Source organism: Perca fluviatilis, chromosome 8 (assembly GCF_010015445.1).
Source record: "Perca fluviatilis chromosome 8, GENO_Pfluv_1.0, whole genome shotgun sequence".
NCBI classification, from domain to species: domain Eukaryota; kingdom Metazoa; phylum Chordata; class Actinopteri; order Perciformes; family Percidae; genus Perca; species Perca fluviatilis.
The window spans coordinates 6,017,332-6,038,463 of record NC_053119.1 but is presented as its reverse complement, the minus strand read 5'-3'; the positions used below and the strand labels follow the sequence as shown (position 1 = coordinate 6,038,463).

The window sequence follows — 21,132 nt, the reverse complement described above, 5'->3', positions numbered from 1 at the left end:
AGGTTACCTCCCCTTTCTCTGCTTTGCCCACCCAGAGAATTTGGCCCACCCATGAGAGAGAGAGACATCATGGCTTTCAAACTAGCAGTTGGTCAAGGCCACACCCCCACCCTCCACCTTGCCCCCCCTCTCTCCTCCTCAATAGCTACAGACACAGAAATGGCACATCCTAAGGAAAGCTCATTGTGGGACTGGCTCTAGTGGCTGTAATTCTGCACCAAGGCTGAATTTCGGGAAAGATACTTCAGATACAGTATTAGTGGACCACTAAGGTCTATATATAAGAGACTTCAGATACAGTATTAGGGGACCACTAAGGTCTATATAAAAGAGACTTCAGATACAGTATTAGGGGACCACTAAGGTCTATATAAAAGCATCCAAAAAGCAGCATGTCATAGGACCTTGAAAAAAACAAAAAATAAAGAAGAAAAAGAGTGCAGGGGTCAGAAGAAGAAGAAAAAGAATGGGATCGTTAAAATCTCAAGGGTTCATCCTCTGAGAAACAGAATATCAGCAGCATCCGGCGGTGAACTATATGGTTCAGTAGGGAAGGAAACAGTCAGCTGAGGCTCATGGGAAATGTATTTATTTTTATTTTATTTTACCAGGAACCTTTCCGTTGAGATTCAGAATATCTTTTAAAGGGAGTCCTGGCCGAGACAGCCGCAAAAAAAGTTTCACATAAAAGGACAAACAATGATGAACAGAGGGGGCCCGACATAGGCTGATGTCAATGTAAACTTCTGCATAGAATTCACTACACTAGCAATAGATTGTCTACAATATTCCTCCAATGTTCAAGATATCTGTTGACAAAAATGTTTTGGTCATGCCCCATACTGACAGGACTATTGGTCCAGACCTTTCGGTTATGTCTCGCCGTGCCATGGCCTTTAGTACCTTGTGAGCCAGATGGCTGATTTTCTTCAACTGGAAGAAAAGCAAAAAAAAAGGTCAAATGTGAGCATTGTACTTTTTGTGTATTACTTTGGAAACCTATAACTAACAAAAAAAAGGACTTAACCCTTGGGTTGTCTTCCCGTCGATATGCAACTTGTTGTTTTTCTGGGTCAACATGTCAAATTTAAATCCTTTTTCTCAACGTTTTGGTCGTCTTTTTCGACACTTTTGTGGCATTTCCCGATGTTTTTTCTTTTTCAACGTTTTTGTCACTTTTTCCAAAATCTGAGGAGCTTTTCCCGACATTTTTGTCACTTTTTGTGCGCTTTTTTAAAACCTTTTTCAACGTTCTTTTATCAATTTTGTTAAATTGTTATCAACGCTATAAAATTGAATTAAATACCCAAATTCAATGAAAGTATGGAACCATCCACCTTTATTTTTATTTTTTGTGACAATTTGGTTGAAAGAAACACAACTTTCTGATATAGAAATCTTTTGAAAATGGGTCAAATTTGACCCGAGGACAACAGGGGGGTTAAAACAAATCAGCGAATGACATCAACCAATCAATGATCAGGGTTTCGTATCGTGTTTTTAAAATCTTCCATGCTAATTAAATAATCTAGTTTAAGGTGACTCTTGTAGCTCACACCGAGATGACGGAGCAAAACCTGTAAAAGCACTTTCACCAAACGTTCATAATTTGTCCGTGCGACCGAAGGTTGCAGCGACTAATAGTTTTAGGCGTCCAGAAATCCCGTCACGTTTCTCACGCGTATTAATTGAGTGTGTTTGCTTGTATCCTGGGTGTCTTCCTGCTGCGTTGGGGCCTTCAGTGGATCCTCAGGCTGCTCCGGAGAAAAGACTAGAGGACATGATGCGACTGGGAGAGCTCTGCATCGAAGTCCTGCAGCAGAACGAAGAACATCACTCCGAGGTACTCGGTTTATTTTGATCCGTTAGGTTTGTTTCAGGACCGCCTGACACAAATATTTTTTTGTGATCACATTTTTATTATATTTTAAAGAGACCGTACGTACAGGTATATACACGCCTCAAAAATGGAGCATCAAATATATATTCACATACATACCTACACAGATGCATATACACAGAAATGTATGATTAACAACTAAGATAAAAAAAATAAAAAAATAAAACCCCAGACATAACCCACCCACCCCCTGGATCCAGAATATCTCAAATATGAGCTTTATGTTTTCACTCCAACCTCTAAACCTGATGTTTTTTTTTGTTTTGTTTTTTATTTTATTTTATTGGAAAAGCATGCTGAATTTTACAATTGTTTGACAAATGAAGTACACTACGTTGCTTTACCATTTTAACTTTCTAATACAGGAACAACAGAACTCAGGTGCGGGTGGCGGGGTAATCAAATTACTTCCATATTATTTATGTTAGTCATTTAAATTTTAAATCTGTGCATAATTAGTAAGAAGCAGCAGTGTTTACAAAAAAATCAGATCCAACCGGCTTAACATATCCCGTCCACTTGGACCATATCCTATAGAAAGTGTCCCTCAGCACTTTAAGTGAAGAAGACAGTTTTTCCATTGTGTAGATCTCTTGCACAATGTTTATCCAGTCCTCAGTAGTTGGTGGTTCTGGTTTGAGCCATCTCCTTGTTAGAGCCTTTTTACTTGCTGCCAATAAGATGTATAGAAGTTTCTTGTCCTTCGAATCCAATTTATCCGTTGGTATATTACTTAGATATAAGGTTTCAAAAGCAAATGGAAAAACAAGTGCAAAGACATTCTGTATATGCTCATGAATTCTAGACCAATACTGAGAAATAACTTGGCAGTCCCAAAAAATGTGAAAATGGTTAGCACCACCCCCCCCCCCCACATCTCCAGCAAGCATCTCCAATGCCCCGATACCTCTTCTGAACAGGGGTGATGAAAAATCTCATTATACTTTTCCAACAAAATTCACACCATACATTAGATCCAGAAACCTGATGTTTTGACAGTATTGCTTGTAGAGACACAAGTTATTATATGAAAGTTACACTTGGCCGGAGCCTGGAGGCCAAATCCGGTCCGTGACTATTTTAGAATGAGTAATGGTGTAATGTTTAAGCATAGGGTGCAAAATCCAACGTCAGGCTTTTTAATTTCTTACATTACAGCAAAGTGGTTCTTTGAAACGAAAGAGGTGGACAGCTAATCTTTTCTTTCCGTGGAGTTTAATCTGGATGTTTCCTGTCTCATCTGCAAAGAGAGAGGTAACGCTCCCACAGAATACAATCTGCTGAACATGCAGAGGAGCATTATGGGTACGAGAGAGAGGGAGGCCAAGCTCCAGAACAGATCGCGCAGGGGGGAGGGAACAGGTTCTCATGCTGGGATTACAGTTTCAGGTACACATAGCAGTGTTTAACACAAGCTCCTTTACGCAAGAGCAAAGAGAATTTCATTCAACACAAAGCAGAAGTAACTGAGCACATTTGAAAAAAAAGCGGCATCACGTTGTCTATGTTGCAGTGTAACAACGTACCTTCATGTTGTGATTTATTTTTCTTTATTTAACATTATTTTGTTTACCTCTGATGAAATATGCAGAAAACAAATATCTGTTTTTAATCCAATTACCTCACTTTTGAGGGAGTACATATTTGCTGAGTATTTAGGATAGAATGACTTTTTTTTATGACAGAATGTCAGTGTTTTTGCTGTTACTTTTAACAGTTTCTCTTGTGAAGCACTTTGTGACTTTGTCTGTAAAAGGTGCTTTAATAAAAAAAAAAAAAAACTTATTATAATGACATGCAGTATTTATGTTGGGAGTAGCTGACTTGCTTAAGAAAACTAGTCTTCTCTGTGTTTGCGTCGGATTAATTGCAACACTAACTCAGAAACTCTTATTTTCTTCCTTTTTAATTAATCTTCTGAGTGACAGCAGCAAAGATGGCACGTGTCACTTGATCATTTTTCTCAGCACTGTCCATTTTCCTCCTCCTTCGCCTCCGCTGGCAGCGCTCGCGCTAAAGTGGCAGGTGACACGGCAAGTGGCGTCGCTGCATTAGAATCTGCGGCGGAGGCCCGATGAAAACAACGCCCACGGCCCATATGCAGGCGCCGTTCACGCGCAACGGCGTTAAACTGATCAATCATAGGTGTTGAGACGTGGTGGTTTGATTGGCCCTAAGTGGCGGCGCGGCGCTCAGGCATCTGTTCCTGGGCTATTAATAACACGCCGCGCTCTGCCGCTGCCATGGCGACTGGTTGATCTCTGCTCCGAGCTTCGGATGTGATGTTACCTGCAAATTAGAGGCTTTAGTCAGAGCGCCGCCACAAGCTGTCACAGTCTAAATTTAGAGATGGAATAATAATAATTGTTTACTCGGTTTCCTGTCAGCGTCAACACTGTTCTCACTCCGTCTCGTGTTTCCTCTCGGTGTTTTCACGGAGGTTTCAAAGTCTTGCACACCACACTTGCGTAAGTCACATATTTGGACCCTGATTGGCTCCAAACTAGTTGTGATGTCACAAACCCCCGCTGGTACGCCCACGTGTTGAATTCCGATTTAAAGTGAGCACAGAGAAAGTTTCCTCCTTCGGCATTTTTATAATTTATCATGCACAAGTTGAAGGCTGATGGGATCACATTTGACTGGAATTGTACCTCGTACGATTTCATGTGACAAATAACCTTGATTGGTAACCCTTCATAATAAGGGGACTTCATGCATGAAGTCATGTGGTACTTCGTAAACTATCAGTAATGTACAAGGAATAATAGTATCTCGTGCATGACTTCATGCAGGAACAATACGCCAATTAATGCATCAATTAGGATATTTTGATCATCGTGATTTCTGATTTCCTGATGGTCATGTCTTCTTATTTATCAATGTTAAATATGAACCAGGCCAGCACTTTATTTGAAGGGCCACAACACGGTGAAGTAATGATTCAAACACTACAAGTCAGTTTACTTAGCCTGTCGCTTTAACTACAGATTTACCTATGAAGAAGACATGAACATCATCAATAAATCAGAAATCATGATGATTGAAATACCTTAATTAATGCATTCATTAGCGTATTGTTCCTGCATGAAGTCATGCACGGGATACTATTATTCCTTGGACATTACTGATAGTTTATGAAGTACCACATGAAGGAATTCATGCTTTCTCGTGCATGAAGTCATGCGTGAATTTCATGATAATTCATGTCCCCTTATTATAAAGTGTTACCATTTGATTGATTGGCATCATTCTTGTGACAAATATAGAATGGAAGGAAGGATACTAAAGGAAATTGTACACATAGATGCACAACATAGAAAATGCAGAGATCAGAAGGTTTGTAAAATCACTCAGCAGTGAAATAATGGTGAAGGTGTACTACAGACACCTGTATAAATCCCATTTAACTTGTTATTATTTATCTGACTGTCCTTTCTGCTTCTCTTTTTGTATTCCACCGTGGGAAGGGAAGAGAGGTAAGTTTGTTGTGTGAATGCTCCCCCCCCACCCCCTCCTCCGCTCGTGTTTGTGTTGTACTTTCTCTGCTGGTTTGTCGGATCCTGAGCCCCATCAGAGCCTGTTCTCCTTGCGTTACCGTCAACCGTCTTTGTTAAAAAATATTTCTAAAAATATATATAGATAGATGGCTTAATTGTCTGTCAGTGACAAAAGATTTCCTTTCGACAAGGCTCATTAAAAACACATTTAAAACAAGCACACATTTTGAAATGTATGAAACAGCAGCTTTACAGTGTCTTTCTTCGGTTCAGAGTGGTTATTGCAGAGGGGATGAAAGATCTTTTTTTTTTTTTTTTTTTTCGGGCCAGTGGAACTTTGTACCGTCTGCCTAATGGAAGCAGTGGTGGAAGAAGTGTTCAGATCCTTTACTTAAAAGACAAATCTGGCGCCGAATAAACCTAGGAGTTAATAACACATGTGTATCGACCGTTCTCTGGGATTTGTTTTGATGCTAATCTAATGTGACCAGTTTCAGCGTAAACCGCTAATTAGCTTATAACGCTAGTCGTCAGGGCAGATGGTAAAGTAAAAATAAATCACTATTTCTATACCACTAACAAGGCTCAAAATAGCACCACACTTCCACGGTAGCATAATGAAGGTCCCGATTTCTTTTTACTGTGCCCCGACGACTAGCGTTATAAGCTAATTAGCGGTTTGCGCAAAAACTGGTCACATTAGATTAGCATGAAGACAAATCGCAGAGAACGGTCGACTCGATACACGTGTTATTAACCACTAGGTTCATTTTGCGCCGGATTTGTCCTTTAAATAAAAGTACTAATACCAGTGGTTTAGTCTAATGTATTGTAGTGGGTATACTGTACTGTATATGTATGGGGCTATATATACTGTATATCTGCCAGGATGGGGTGTGGGGGAGTCAAAGACTTCATTTCCTGCATTCTGACACACTTTTATGCACCAATATACTGTATTTGTTTTCATGCTAATTGAATGTGTCTCTAGCTTGAAACAAGTTACCGCAAACAGGTGTTTAGCTGTTAACGCTAGCTTTCGGGGCAGAGGCTAAATCACTGTTTCTACACCACTAACAAGGCTCAAAATAGCACCACACTTAAACAGTAGCATAATGAGGGTCCCTACATGCACACCGAAGCATTGAGCACTTTGTAAGTGTACAGACAGTTTATTACAAAGATAGATTATAAAGACAGTAGCGTTAATGTTTACATGCGCCCGCCATCTTGGATAACAGTCATGATCAGTCAAATCACAAGCTAGATGGAGACTGGCACACGATAGGCAGCGGTGGTTTCTTCTTGCGTCTAACCATAACAGGCTTGCCTTTTAATTTCAATACCTTAGACAAAAGAACACGGCCTGTCAAGTCCTTTCAAATCATCTAAGTCAAAGTCAAGTCTCAAGTCTTGAATACCAAGTCAAAGGCAAGTCGAGTCATTTATCAGTGTAAGTCAAGCAAGTCTCAAGTCCTCAAATTGGCGACTTGAGTCGGACTCAAGTTATTTGTGTAGCACATTTCAGCAACAAGGCGATTCAGAGTGCTTTACATAAAACATTAAAGAGTCATTATTGAAATTGATGTCTTGGAAATAAAAGAGGTGTGAGTGCTGAAGAATCGTCACGCTGATTTCATGCTGTTTGTTGTGAGTAAAAGGAAACTGAAAAGGCGCGTTTTGAAAGGTGTGATGAGTCGTCCTGAAAGGCCACGAGTACGAGCCGCTGCCTTGTCACTTCTCTTTCTCCCCATCTTTCATATCTGCCTGTTCTGCCTCTTTCATACACAAATAGCGGCCTAAGTGCATCAGCATGCAACCTGAGCAGGCTGACCCCTGCACACAGCAACAGCACCTCGTAGCTTTTCTTATCCTCGTTTTCAGTCTCAAAGCAGCAGCTAAAGATATCTCACATCTGCCTCCTTTTATTTAGATTTCTGCAGCTTTTAACGGTCATCTTTCATAACCTTCGGAGGTCTAAGGGCATTTTTACATTTCTTTTTAAATTCACATTTCAAGGATATTTGCATATAAGCTGATACCCATGCGTTTCATATCAAAATGTTCAGAATAAACTCACCTTTGTGTAGAGTGAGGCCCAAATTTCTTTCAGAGCAATGTGTCGAGAGATCATTTGGCCCTAAAGCTGAAAAGTTGATGTTCGCTTTTTAAAATGTCTCAAATCTCTTGTGAAAACAAACCTAAACTCAATTGTTTTGGTGCTTGAAATGAGTTTACAAAAGTCTTGGGTTCACATAAGTAGTGTAATATATAAATAAAATAGTAAATAAATGTCTAAAATTAAATTTTGTAATATCGCTTTTTGAATGCGATTGTTGTCAAACATCGCTTGGACTCTCCGGTTTTGGTCACCGAGACCTTAGACACGCGGCAAGGGAGTAACACGTAGGGTTTATAAAAAGTGTTCATTCCCTTTGGAAGTTTCCATATATTTTTTAGATTATATTTTAGGCTTTTTGGCCTTTATTGGACAGGACAGCCGGAGACAGGAAAGGGGGGAGAGAGAGGGGAACGACATGCAGCAAAGGGCAGCTAGTCGGAATCGAACCTGGGTCGCTGCGCAAGGACTGAGCCTTACTACGCGGGGCGCACGCTCAACCAGGTGAGCTAACAGGGCGCCCCGAGTTTTCATACTTTGTTTTACAACATTGAATTGTAGGTCTTTTCATATTAAGATTTTATCATTTTTATTCATTTAGGTTTGAAGTTGTAGAGATTATTTTAATTTTAAATATATATTTTGTAAACAAATGCAACATTTATAAATACAACAACTACCCCCCACCAAAAACAATAAGTCTACCCATAAATTAAAGAAAGTTAGCGGAAGGGATTTTTGTGTCTCTTGTGGGTCTATTCAGACTACGAACTGCTGCCATCAGGTAGGGTTCCAATTTATAAAGTTTAGAAAAACTCTTTCATTCCTCTAATAAGGAGGGTGTGGGATGAGGGGGCTGTGTTGCACATATTTCAATGCACTTTACGTCTGTTATTGCACTATAATTGAGTGTATTTTTTAATGTGGCCCTTTACGTCCAAGGACAATGGGCCTCATTCACCAACCGTTCTTACGAAGAAATGTGTTCTTAAACCCTTCTTACGCACATTTTACGAAGATTCTGGCATTCACTACTGTTTTCTTAACTTGGATTTGTTCTTAGCTAAGAACAAAATCTACGAACACTGAAAAGCACTCTTACGCACATTTGAGTGATGAAAATTTGCTCCAAATGATTGCTTACTGCGTTTTATTTAATTCTACAGTCATTTACAATGATAGAATTGTACTGTAATGTATTTATGATCATTTGTTAAAAAAAAAAAATCATATTATGCAAAAAATCCACTAACACTGCAATTTACATCAGCAATTAAACTGATTAAATTCTGCGTTATTTGGTGATTGATCGCTATTTTTATGGCCAAAATGCAGTGGTAGAATGTAACAAAGTACAAATTCTTCGTAATTGTACTTAAGTACATTTTTCACGTATCTGTACTTTACTTAAGTAGACTCAATAGTGCATAGCCTACATTTGACTTTTACTTTGTTACATTTTGCAGCAATTATCTATACTTTCTACTCCACTACATTTCTACAATGTTCCGTTACATTTTCTGATCAGTTTCCCCCCTGCCAAAACGTCTTCCTGACCATCACACGTTTGTCTCACCAGTGAAGTTTGGTTGCCGTAGATACTGTATATATGGGGCACCGCCGATCCAAGCCGGCTCCGGTGCTCCAGAGCCCGGGCGCAGCGCCGCTGACCCTCGGTAATACAGCCTCCGGTAAAAGTGAAAATGTAAATGTTTGTTTTTTATTATTCCCGTTTTTTAAATCATAGTTGCATCTCTACAGCGTCGTTTACTTCTCCGCCAGGCTGCGTAAGACGCGTTCATATCTTATTCATTTGGCTGGACCTCTTCACATCTCCCCATTTGCGCTGCTTCACACACTTTATTTGCTTACTTGCATGGTTAAAGAAAATAAAATACATCCATGAATAAAACCAACCGCATTCCGATTCTAACAACACATTTCCGTTTTATGCTGGTTAGGATAGGAACTTCTTTTAAAAGCCAGGCCTGGTTTGTGGTAGTGGACACCTTCTACTTTTACTAAAGTAAATATGTCTTTGGTTATTTGTACTTTTATTTAAGTACTGAGATTCAGTAATTCCACCGTGGCTCCGACCATCTCTAACGCAGTCTCCCAGGAGGTGCACAGGAAGTGTCATGTCCTTATATGGGAATTTTCGGGGCGTTTTCTTATGCTAATTAGGAACAACTGGCACGCGCTTTCAGTTACAAAGACGTGGGATTCATCAATCCTAAGAACACAGGTGCGAACAATTCTGCTGTTTAAGAACACGTCATGAATCCGACGTAGACTTCTCTTAGGAACCTTCTTAAGAACATATTTAAGAGAAATCTTAGGAAGATATTGGTGAATGAGGCCCAATGTCCCTAAGGACAATTAAAATCCTGACCATGAGAAGTTGAGTTCACACAGCTTGGTTTTGATTTACTGTGACAACTCTGCTGCTAGGCAACTGACCTGACGAAAAGGGACGCTCTTGTTTACGTTCCAAAAATAGTGGATGGTTTGCTGTTTTCCCTTTCTCTCTCACACACACACACACATACACACACACACACACAATGAGGAGCATTAACATCATAGAAGACAAAGTTGACTAAGTAACGTCATTGGGCCTTGGCAACTTGACAAAGATGGTGGTGGGCAATAAATCCAAACGTAAGGCTTCATCTGGACCTTCAGAAGCCTGTGAGACAGGGCTGTAGTCAAGTCCACCTTTGTCGAGTCCAAGACCAGGACTAGTCGAGACTGAGTCAAGACCGAGTCCAAAGAGATTAGAGTCCAAGTCATGACTGAGTCCAAATAAGAGACCATCAATACCAAGACAGAAAAAAAAAAAAATCCTCTTCGAAGGCACCTACTTACCTCTTCATAACTTACTGTAGTGATGTGACAGACAGTATACCTTCTATTTTAAGATGATCATTTTGCTTCATTATTTCTAATAATCAAAAAGCAAGCACAGAGTACAACATTGTAGGATAAGATTAGGCCATATTATTTACTTTAGGTACAACAATTTCACTTAAGTCACAAAAAGCTGAAGTGTACCTTCACATTTTAAATATCGAGTCTTTTTATTTTGGTGAAACAAGAACATTCTGGACTGCCGATGGAAAATGTAAAAAAAAACAAGCAAGCAACACAGGTGTCACTAGAAAAAAATGGAACCGTTCGCATTCTTGAAATTAATACTTGTCCTGAAGAATCTATAGTACAAAATGCTCGCTGACGTTGTGTCTGTGTCTAAATGAAAATGATTGATACCTGATGATTGAGGTATATGACGCAGCCAGGCGTCTACCAGGCGACCTATCTCGATGCCTGATCGAAATGGACTCTGAATTAAACTCATAGCTTTTTTCTGAACAAGCGTGCTTCATCAATGGTTTTTTAGTTTTAAAGGAAGAAGTCGCTTAAGAAAAAAAGAATATCGTGCTCGACTCGGTCGAGACCAACTATAATATTTGGCGAGTCCAATGGCCGAGTCGGAGACGAGTCCGAGTCCAAATGCCAACGAGTCCAAGACAAGTCAGAGACAATAGTAAAATTTGAGTCGGGATTAGAGTCCGAGTCGGGACTCAAGTAATACAGCCCTGCTGTGAGGTATCCAACAAGACATCGAAATGAAAAGACGGAATACATTATTCCAATGTGCGCCTATGAGCGTTCAGAAAATGGCGGTGGGAGGGTCTTCCGCAAGGACGACAGGCAGAGGGGAGAGGCTTAAGATCGCAAAGTACTGGTTTGAAAACATGATCACCCACCTGCAAAATTGACCAAAAAAAATCCTAAATTCTTATAGAATATCTAGATGATATATGAAAATAGCTTGACTTATCGGGATACACACATCTACAGACGCACTTTGGCCAACGCGAATGTGAGTGAAAATTTCCAGCTGTCCAAAATACTGCGTGAGCACTCACGGTAATCCTGACAATGCTGTTTCTTTTTTCAAGATTTCTCCCAAACGATTTGCCCAAAATGTCTCAATCAAACTTTTGGTATGGTTGTAAGACCTGCCCCCAGAGACAGATAAACCAATCAGGTGTATCTTTCCAAGCATTAATAAAATAACAGAACTTTTACAGTGGCAAGGTAAACAATGTGTCTGGAACACAGTGAGTCTACGTTACGTTGTTTTCCCACACCGTCTAACATCTGTCAGTTTTCGGTAAAGAAAAGATCCAAACTAAATGCAAAAAGTCTTGCTACTTCCATTACCTTCATCCACACATCCACACTCACACCAGGGGCGGTGGCTTGTGGGGCTCCAGCCCCGAATGTTCTCTCAAAAGCCCCGTATCTTTTCAGTAACCTCCAGGATCTGTCTTTTAGGTTTTTAAAATAACTTCAACTTAGAATGTCGGATCTGCAGGATGATTCTTTTCCTTGGAAACTATCATGTTTTTAACAAAATGATGTATAGATTTCTAGGCATTTTCTTATCAAATGGCTTGAAAAATAGTGCACAAAGCTGCTGTAAATGGAGCGTTTCCCCGGACCCCCCCCCCTCTAGGTTTGGGAGTGGGAACATTTAGTTTCTTCACCCCAAAGTGTTTCTGGGTAATACAGTTCTTTGTACACCTTTTAACAGAAAACATTGTGCAACTGATGTTGTCCTCGGTTCAAATTTGATCCCTTTTTCAAAGTTTTTATATCAGAAATATGGGTTTCCTTCAACGAAATTTCCCCAAAAATAACATGCAACACTACAATAACAATTGATGATCACTACTTTCATGGTGTCAGAATCTGTGATAATACATAAACATATGTTCCTCTGATCTTAACTATTAGTCAAAATAAAAAATAAAAAAATTAGGCATAATTAATGTAAATGAGGTGTAAAACGAGTAATGGTAATAAGTTGGAATCAAGTTGGCTAAGAAGACATAAGACAGACCTGGGGGAGACTTTACAGGCTACTTTAGGCTTTATAAAACAGGCAAACCCAACCAGGTCCATTTTGGTCGATGGGAAGACAAGGGTTAATGCTAGTGCTGTCAAACGATTAAAACATTTAATCGCAATTAATCGCATTAATGTCATAGTTAACTCACAATTAATTAATTTTATCTATTCTAAATGTCCCTTTATTTATTTTTGTCCCATTAATTTTTTTTTCTCATTTTAATGCTCTTATCAACATGGAAAAGTGGATCGGCTTGCTTTGTGCAAATGTTTTTTTTATTGAAAACAACATTGGCATATACTGTTGTGTTCAATTTCACACTAACATTCAAAAGTACAAAGTTTGCCGGGCCAAAAAGACCGTTAATCTCGCGCTAAAAAAATTGACGCCGTTAAAATGGGTTTGCCTTAACGCCGTTAATAATGCGTTTAACTGACAGCACTAGTTAAAACTTAATCTGACACACGTGGAGAAGTCTGATTGTGGATTCATCTGCACAGGAATAAAAACGCCCGAAACAAGAATAACCTTTGTGAACCGTCGTCACGGTTGCAGTGATAACCACTGGACCGAGGTTAGGGAACGACCACGCTTTCATGATTAAAAGAAAAAGATGTTGGAAATGGGAAACAAACGGCGCTCTCTTACATGTAACGTTGTGTCATATCCATTCCTCCGTTACTTCCTCTTGTCCTCCTGGTGGACATTGCCACGTGAATTTAAACAAATGGCATTTACTGTTAGCTGTCAAAGAGCCGATGCTGGTGTTTGTCTCGGTAGATCGGCCATGCGACACAGACACACGTGTTCTTTGTGGAAGCAGAACTTCCTGTCCATGTATTTGACTTTTTCCTCCGATGCCGATCTCCGTGTCTCTCAGGCTTTCTCGTGGTGGCCGGAGGTGATGGCCGAACACGCCGAGACCTTCCTGTCGCTGTACAGAGCCAACATGGACGCCGCTCTGCAGGTCCAGCCTGTGGACTCCTGGGACAGCTTCCCGCTGTTCCAGCTCCTCAACAACTTCCTGCGAACCGACGGTGAGTCCTGACCTTTCCTTTCTAGGGGAACGCGTGCTGTCGGACTCAGCTGTGCTTTGAGCTGAATGCTCAAAGCGTATTAAAGGAAAATTCTGCTATTTTTCAACCAAAGTCTTATATCTCCTATATATATATATATATATATATATATATATATATATATATATATATATATATATATATATATATATATATATATAAAATGATGGTTCTTTCTGACTTTGCACTCGCCACCTCCAGCAAAACCCGGTATGCTGTGTATAACCGCAAACAAGTCAATTCTCCTCACATGGAATTCACAAAAGGAAAATGAAAATAACACGAAAATCCGTCTTTTCAGGCTTCAATTAAAAGTGTTTGTGGTCTGAACCAGAAGCTTATCAAACGTGTGTGTGTGTGTGTGTGTGTGTGTGTGTGTGTGTGTGTGTGTGTGTGTGTGTGTGTGTGTGTGTGTGTGTTAGTTAGAGGTGTTGAAATTAATCAAATAATCAATGCATGGAATCGTGGACGATGCTGCATCGATAATCGGCAAGCTCATAATCGATTATTTCTGGTTACAATTTAATGTCGGCCTAACAACCTTTCTGTTTACATATTCTGTTATGTTTTGCACATTCAGGAAGTGCCATGTGCTCAGTGCTGTAGTATTTATGTATTTATTTACACATTTATTTATTTAGTATTAGAATGTTTAGTTTTTGAAGCTTGAAAAGCTATGAATTAAATATCCTACATGGCTTTAATATAAAAATGTATTTGACGCATCGTGATGCATCGAGATATCGAATTGAATCGCTGACATGATAATCGTAATCGAATCAGGAGATCAGTGAAGATTCACACCTCTAGTGTGTGTGTGTGTGTGTGTGTGTGTGTGTGTGTGTGTGTGTGTGTGTGTGTAGGCTTGTTAACGGTACCGGCTGTACCGTTATAAGTCAGGCTACATTAGTTTGGAACCAGAGGTCTCCGCACAGCCACAGTTCTGACAGAGTAATGTACCAAGGCCACTCTAAAAATGATCATTATTGTAAAACTGTGATTACTAAAGCTTTTGGATCAACTCTCCTGCTCAAAACCAGTTTGCTTAGTGTGGCATTTCAATACGAGAACAGATTGTGATCTTCCGAAAAATCATCGGCTATGCCTTTCTCAATCTGCTGACCCCTTTTTCTCCGATGACATGTCTCGTTACAATCGCACTCGCAAACATCTCCAAACTGCTTCTTACATTTACTGAGTGGAAATGTAGCGAATCCAGTTCACTGTGATTTGAGCCGTTCGGTGTATAATTTTCTGCTGCCTGTAATCACAGCTTCACTCTGCCAGTTTCTGTGGGCTGCGGACCAACAAGTGTGTGCAGCAGTCAGATCATCCTCCACAGACACACACACACACACACACACACAAACACACACACACTGCCGTTCTCCAAATTAAATTTTGTCAGCTTTCTCTCTGGTGGGAAATCAGAAAGTGAAAGATCCAAACTAATTCCAAAAAAAAAAAAAAATCTCTTTCTAGTTTCACACTGCTCTTAACTCCAAAATTTGAAGATCTGTGCATCATAATTCATGTCATCATCCTTCCTGTTGTTGTCTAGTGTCTTTTAGGCCCCTACAGTCAGAAAGTTGAATCAATCAGTCAATCAATCTTCACTGACCTAGTGATAAAAGAGGGAAGCTGAAAATAACAAAGATTAACTTGAAGTGATGAAATTTGCGACGCTTCAAAATCATTTTCCATCTACCTTTGTAGCTTTGTGATTCGTAAACCATTTCCTGCAACACCTCCACACAACAAACATGATTTTTGGAATAAAGGAAAACATTTTTTGAACACCCACTTACTCCCGTAATGTGCTTTTCTACATCTCAAGGTCTCTACGGCATGGGGAAAGCATATAAAAAAAAAAAAAACGTAAGAAGTGATGATGGAGACTTTAGATGAAAGCGTGACAAACGTCAACGTTGCGCTGCTGCGTTTCAGGTTGCTGTCGTATCTGTCTTCCCTGATGAACTGCATCTCCCTGTTGAAGATTTCATCTGACTGCTGGAGAAAAAAAATAAATAAATCGTCTCATTGTTTCCTTCCATCCGAGCCCTCCGTCGGCTCGGAAGCTTTGTCTCGGAGCCAGCAGAGATTTGGCGAGATGCGAGGCGTTATTTAACATGGCTGATGCCAAAGTACCTCGAATACAGTAACAGACAGGCAGGCAGATAGACAGACAGCCCAAGGGCACTGTTGGGAACAAAAAAACTCAGTGTTTCATTATGTGAAGAACCCACAAATGTCTTTTTGTGTGTGTGTGTGTGTGTGTGTGTGTGTGTGTGTGTGTGTGTGTGTGTGTGTGTGTGTGTGTGTGTGTGTGTGTGTCTCATATCTTTTATATATATTTTTTTCTCATTACCATCCTCTATTAACGTCGTAATTATTCCAAGTGTCACAACATTAGTCCACTTAAATTGGAGCGTAATGAGGCAATAGACGGATGCCGAAACGCAGAACAAGCGGCATCATAGTTTTGACTGTTTGCACAAATGAGGTCTTCCCTCTTTCATAATTACGTCTGAAGTGAGAGAAAAGAGACTCGTTTGAGTTCAGTCCCAATCAGAGGCTCGGGTGACACGAGAGGAAAAAGGTCCGATCCTTGTCACAGTGATGACGTGTGAACAATCCTCGACTTTTCTAATTGTTCGCAGCATTTTGTCAAATATTAAAACCGTTGGACCAAACATCTGCAGTGACCGCCTGATCCTGGTGTATCTTTTTCGACACTTTGAGGATTTTTCTTCCAACGAGTGTATTAACTCTCTGCAGTTCTGTAGATTATTTAAATGCTCACTTGATTGTCAGCATGTGAAGGCGAGCAAGGGTTTTTTTTGCGAGGGAGGCTGTTTTTTTTTTTTTTCTCTCCGGAGGGCAAAAAAGGCTAGTGTTAATCATGACGGAGCAGAGCGAGAGGAATTAAAACTAATGAAGTCCTGAGAGAGCAGCCTGCTCGCTTCTCACCCAACACTCTCCGTCTTTGTCTCTCCTCCTCGCTGTGGACTGTTAGCGTCTCCGCAGGGACTTCTCGGTCTGTTTGACTGTCTTCCTCAAACCTACGAGGAGGGGGTTTGGGGCGGGGGTGTACACACAATCATGAACACCTGTGCAGTCCGATTCAAATCCTCGAATTACAGCCCTTCTACATTGCAAATTCTGCTTTTGGAAGGCTCCTAATGTTCAGGTTTTTCTTGAGACTTTTAAGTGTTTTTCATCTTAAACAAAAAAAAGAAGAGTTTGAAGAACATAGTCTGGGTCCATCCACCAAAGAGAGACCGGCCAGGTAAAGGAATAGGCCAACAATTCACACGTGATGTAAATTGGGCGTTAATCGGCATGAAACACACTTCCCCAAGACTGATAGATGAGAAGATTGATGCCACTCTGATGTCTGCACAGTGATATGAAGCTACAACCAGTTAGCTTTGCTCAGCACAAAGTGAACAGGGGGAGCCTGTCTGGCTTTGTCCAAATGTAACAAAATCTGACACGTGTTTAATCCGTACACACACCACAGTGTCAATATGACGCGTTGTGGACCAGACCGATGGCACACTAAAGTAAAAAACCAAATCTGTTTGAACGTTTGATTAGTAGAATAGAATTGGTATCTGGCGACAGGGTTGTGTAATGTAGTCTCGGTTGTCTGTTTTAGTTTTAACTGGAAATGGTCTGAGAAGGTTTTACGTTTTGCTCACCTGGGCTTCTTTTTCCCCAGTTCACCTGTGCAATGGGGCGTTCCACAAACACCTGCAGGACCTGTTCGTCCCCCTGGTGGTGCGCTACATCGACCTGATGGAGTCGTCCATCGCCCAGTCCATCCACCGCGGCTTCGAGCAGGAGACCTGGCAGTCCGTCAAGTAAGTGTCCGCCTGTCGCCTGTAATAACTGGAGTTCCTGTCAGAGGCAGAGCTGTCAACGCACACGCACGCACACACACACACATACACACACACACACATACCGGCGCCGTGCAGAGACCTTTTGAGGGGCAGGGGCTCAAATTCAAAACATTTTAACAATATATGTCCTCTTTATTTTAAAAACAGTATATTTTACATGTTAACATAATACTAAATCCACAATACTGTACACCTCAAAATGAAATATGGAGCCTTACATTAGACTAAATTCACACAAATATATCCAAAAAATGCAACTGTTGTCCAAGCAAAATATAATCTTACATGCAGTATCCAAACTGTATATAGAAAGTGCAATATTACATTTTACATAATACTATATCCACAATACTGTACACCTCAAAATGAAATATAGAGCCTTACATTAGACTACATACACATAAATGCACGATAACAAGATATCAAACCAGATAAACAGTTTAATTGTAGCTTATAACTACAACCTGAGCTGACTATCAGATTTCTGTAGCAGTGGGCTAGTAGGCTTTGAATCAGAAAGGGATTTGCAAAGGTATGCAGCATGTTGCAGATTATTTTCTCAAAATTTAAAATATTCTTCTTAAACGGCCACTTGTGGGCCATCGTCAAAGAAAAACTATGACTGCATCTGTGGCACGGGTTCCTGTACATGTCCCACATACTGTATAGATGTAGTTGTGTGCGAGGCTGGCTGAAGGTAATGAGGGTTACCGCTTTTCTCGAGAGTGTATCATCAGCTCGCGTTGACGTTTTAACCGTTAGATTCTTTGCATAAAGTTTGGTCAAACTTCCGGTGTCGGCTCATTTGATTTCAGACTGTTTTGTCTGTACCATCACTTTTACATGCGTGCGTGCATTGTGCCTGTCAACAACAACAAGGCAATGCAGAGTGCTTCACGTAGAGACAGAGAAACTGTCGCTACACTCAGTGGCACTGACTATTTCTCCCTCCCCCATTTTAAAAGACCACCATAAGATCATTTTGATCCCATTTCTACTCGGCCTAGAGAAGACCTATGGACACAGGTTGTACAAATCAGCTTTTACCTTTCATTTGCATTAAAGTGATACATTGCTTCCATTAATACATTTCCACATGGACAAAGATGTGTTTTTCAACACCAATATTTCTGAGGAAGTGTTCACTGATTTTCCCCTCAACAGGGGGTCCGGGGGGGTCCCCTAGGGGGTCCTCACAGTCACTGAAGGGGGGCCTCCAAATTATTGTTAATATTGTTTAATTTTCTTTCTTCAAAAATTTTAATGTCTTAACATGAATCCAACATATTATTAGCCAATATAACCCCCCACTGATGATAGGCTTACTGGCCTATAGGTAAGGTATAGTCACTAAGGTAGCCATCCACAGATCCAGTTCATCCTAAGGATTCACTCTGCCACATGTATGTTTAACATTAAAACATGATTTATAAAATAATGCCGACAACTATTATTTTAATAGCTTAGTATTCTATGGAAAAATAGTCATGTATAAAGGCTTTAGGCCGCCCTACATGTTATTGTAGGCACAGTTTATTATGCAACTTCATTTTATACAAAATATGTATTGCTCCATCTCTCTTTCAGTTAAGGGGTCCTTGGCTTAAAAAACAAAGGCCCCCGCTCTACAAGAACTTAGTTTGAGTTGTCTCTCTTTGTCTTTTTTACCTTCTGTTTACTCTCAGCAGTGATGGTTTGTTGAAGTGTGATACTGGCTGCCATATGAATGTAACAGAAACAATAACAGACTGAACAAAGCAAATGCTGCACAGGACAGCAGAGGAACAAAAGGAGGCAGAGCAGATTGTAAAACTTAGACAGCAAGGACACACTGCAGTCAGGAACAATGTACTCAGAGCTGCACTCTCAAACGAAAAACTGAAAACAAATTGAATAGAAGTGAGCAGTGGCTTTTCTGTCTTTTAAAGGTGTTTGCTATTGATCGGTTATTGCACGGAGAACAATTATGATATGTTACTACGGTGAACGCCCATTGTTATTGTCTCTATTTCTTCTCTTTCTCTTCCATTCTTTTAACTTTACCCTATTTTTCCGCCATCCGTCGACCTCGCCGCTGACTCCGACCCGGCAGGTCGTTGACTAACAATCTAGCGAGCGTCCCTCTTCCCAAAGTCCCCAGCCTCCCTCTCACGCTGCCACAGATGCCCAGCTTCTCAGCACCCGCCTGGATGGGACCGCTGTGTGAGAACACGTATGTATGAGGGGAGGGGAAGACTAGACTAGAGGTCTTCACACCGTCTAAGAATTTCTTACCATGATTAATCTCACCCAGAATTCAAGATGGTATCCCTCCATTAAAGACACCCAAACAGACCCAAAGACAATAGGACCTGATGTTCTGCCTCCAGTAGGGCTGGGTATTGTTCAAAGAAATGTTACACCAATACCAATACGTAGCTTTGATGCCGGTTCCTGAACGATACTTTTTTCGATACCAATTTTATAAAATCCATTTTAACAAAAAGAAATCCCAACATTACACATTACGGTACAAATCTTTTTATCTTTTTATCTTTTTATCTACCTACTACGTGAGCCCCGTCTCTCTGTGTAACGTAGAGTTTCTCCTGCGTGTGTCTACGACGTGTAACGTTGGACAGCCAATCACAGACATTATAAGATCTTGTTGGAAGCAGGCTGCATGCTGATTGGCTCACTGACGATTAGATTTACTCCTTAGGTATTGAAACTTGGTATTTTTCGATACTAAGCAGGGAATTGGGTCGGTGCCTAAAAATAATTGAATTCAGTACCCAGACCTAGCCTCCAGTTAGTTTGAAGTCAGTGTAGATCTCCTGGTCCAGCTCTGAATCTGCTGGGAAAACCTAAAAAAAAAAACATAAAGACACCATGGACCAGATGTTTAAACCATGCATACGCCTTTCCCACACGTAAACACAGACACAGTCTGTGTAAATTGCCGTATTTCTCATTGACAGGTCTTGTGAGTGGTGCTGCGGTGACAAGTATCGATATACAAACAGATGTTCAGGGACGTTTTCTACACCCATTCGTAGCTAACTGTGGGAGTGGAAATGAGGTGCATGCATTTGCACCAATTTGCACCAACATCCACAATGATTGAGATTAGGGTTGGGCGATATGGAGAAAATCAAATATCACAATGTTCTTGACCAAATATCCAAATATCGATATTGTGACGATATTGTAGGGTCGACCGTTGGTGCCTGTAGAATAAAAGTCGCTGACAGTTAAAATTGCATTGTGTTGCAAAAAGGGCTGTGTGCAGTCATTGAGGAAGTGGCTGTACTCTGGGTGAACTCTGATGAACAGAAGGTGCATTGTGTATCAGACAGATAAGCAGAAAAACAGGAAAGACAGTTAGGAAGTTGCACCAGACAGAGCGAAGATAGCGTCTCTGCCGAGAGGCAGGAAGACACCGCCCTGCGAAGAGAGAATAAAGACACAGGGACAGCTTAGATCGAAGCTCACTCGGACAGAGACTTTGGTGGACCGAGCTTCGACTTGTCTGTCGCTAGGGAAACTTAGACTCTGTTTGTGAACCCATAATTGTGTTGTAACTTTTATGCTGGACTCAGTAAACTTTGCTTAACTGAACTCTTAGTCTCAGATTGATCCTTGTGTTCTGGTAAACTTAAGTACGATGAAAGAAGGCGCGGGAATTAATAAATTGGAGTCATATTTGACAGGCCTTAGGGCCTTATT

At 40.6% G+C, this 21,132-nt stretch overlaps 1 protein-coding gene across 5 annotated transcripts in view; it reads left to right on the top strand.

Annotated features, from left to right (window-relative positions):
• Positions 1 to 21,132, top strand: part of cadps2 (Ca++-dependent secretion activator 2) — a 268,325-nt gene that overhangs the window by 203,746 nt on the left and 43,447 nt on the right. For 2 of the 5 annotated variants that reach the window (XM_039809759.1, XM_039809762.1), the window contains exons 17-20: positions 1,743 to 1,843; positions 13,321 to 13,477; positions 17,241 to 17,382; positions 19,517 to 19,636. In XM_039809759.1, the coding sequence (XP_039665693.1) occupies positions 1,743 to 1,843; positions 13,321 to 13,477; positions 17,241 to 17,382; positions 19,517 to 19,636 (520 nt within the window). Of the gene's footprint in view, positions 1 to 1,742; positions 1,844 to 5,370; positions 5,380 to 13,320; positions 13,478 to 17,240; positions 17,383 to 19,516; positions 19,637 to 21,132 lie in introns of all 5 variants that reach the window. The other 3 variants (XM_039809760.1, XM_039809761.1, XM_039809758.1) reach the window with 2 other exon arrangements.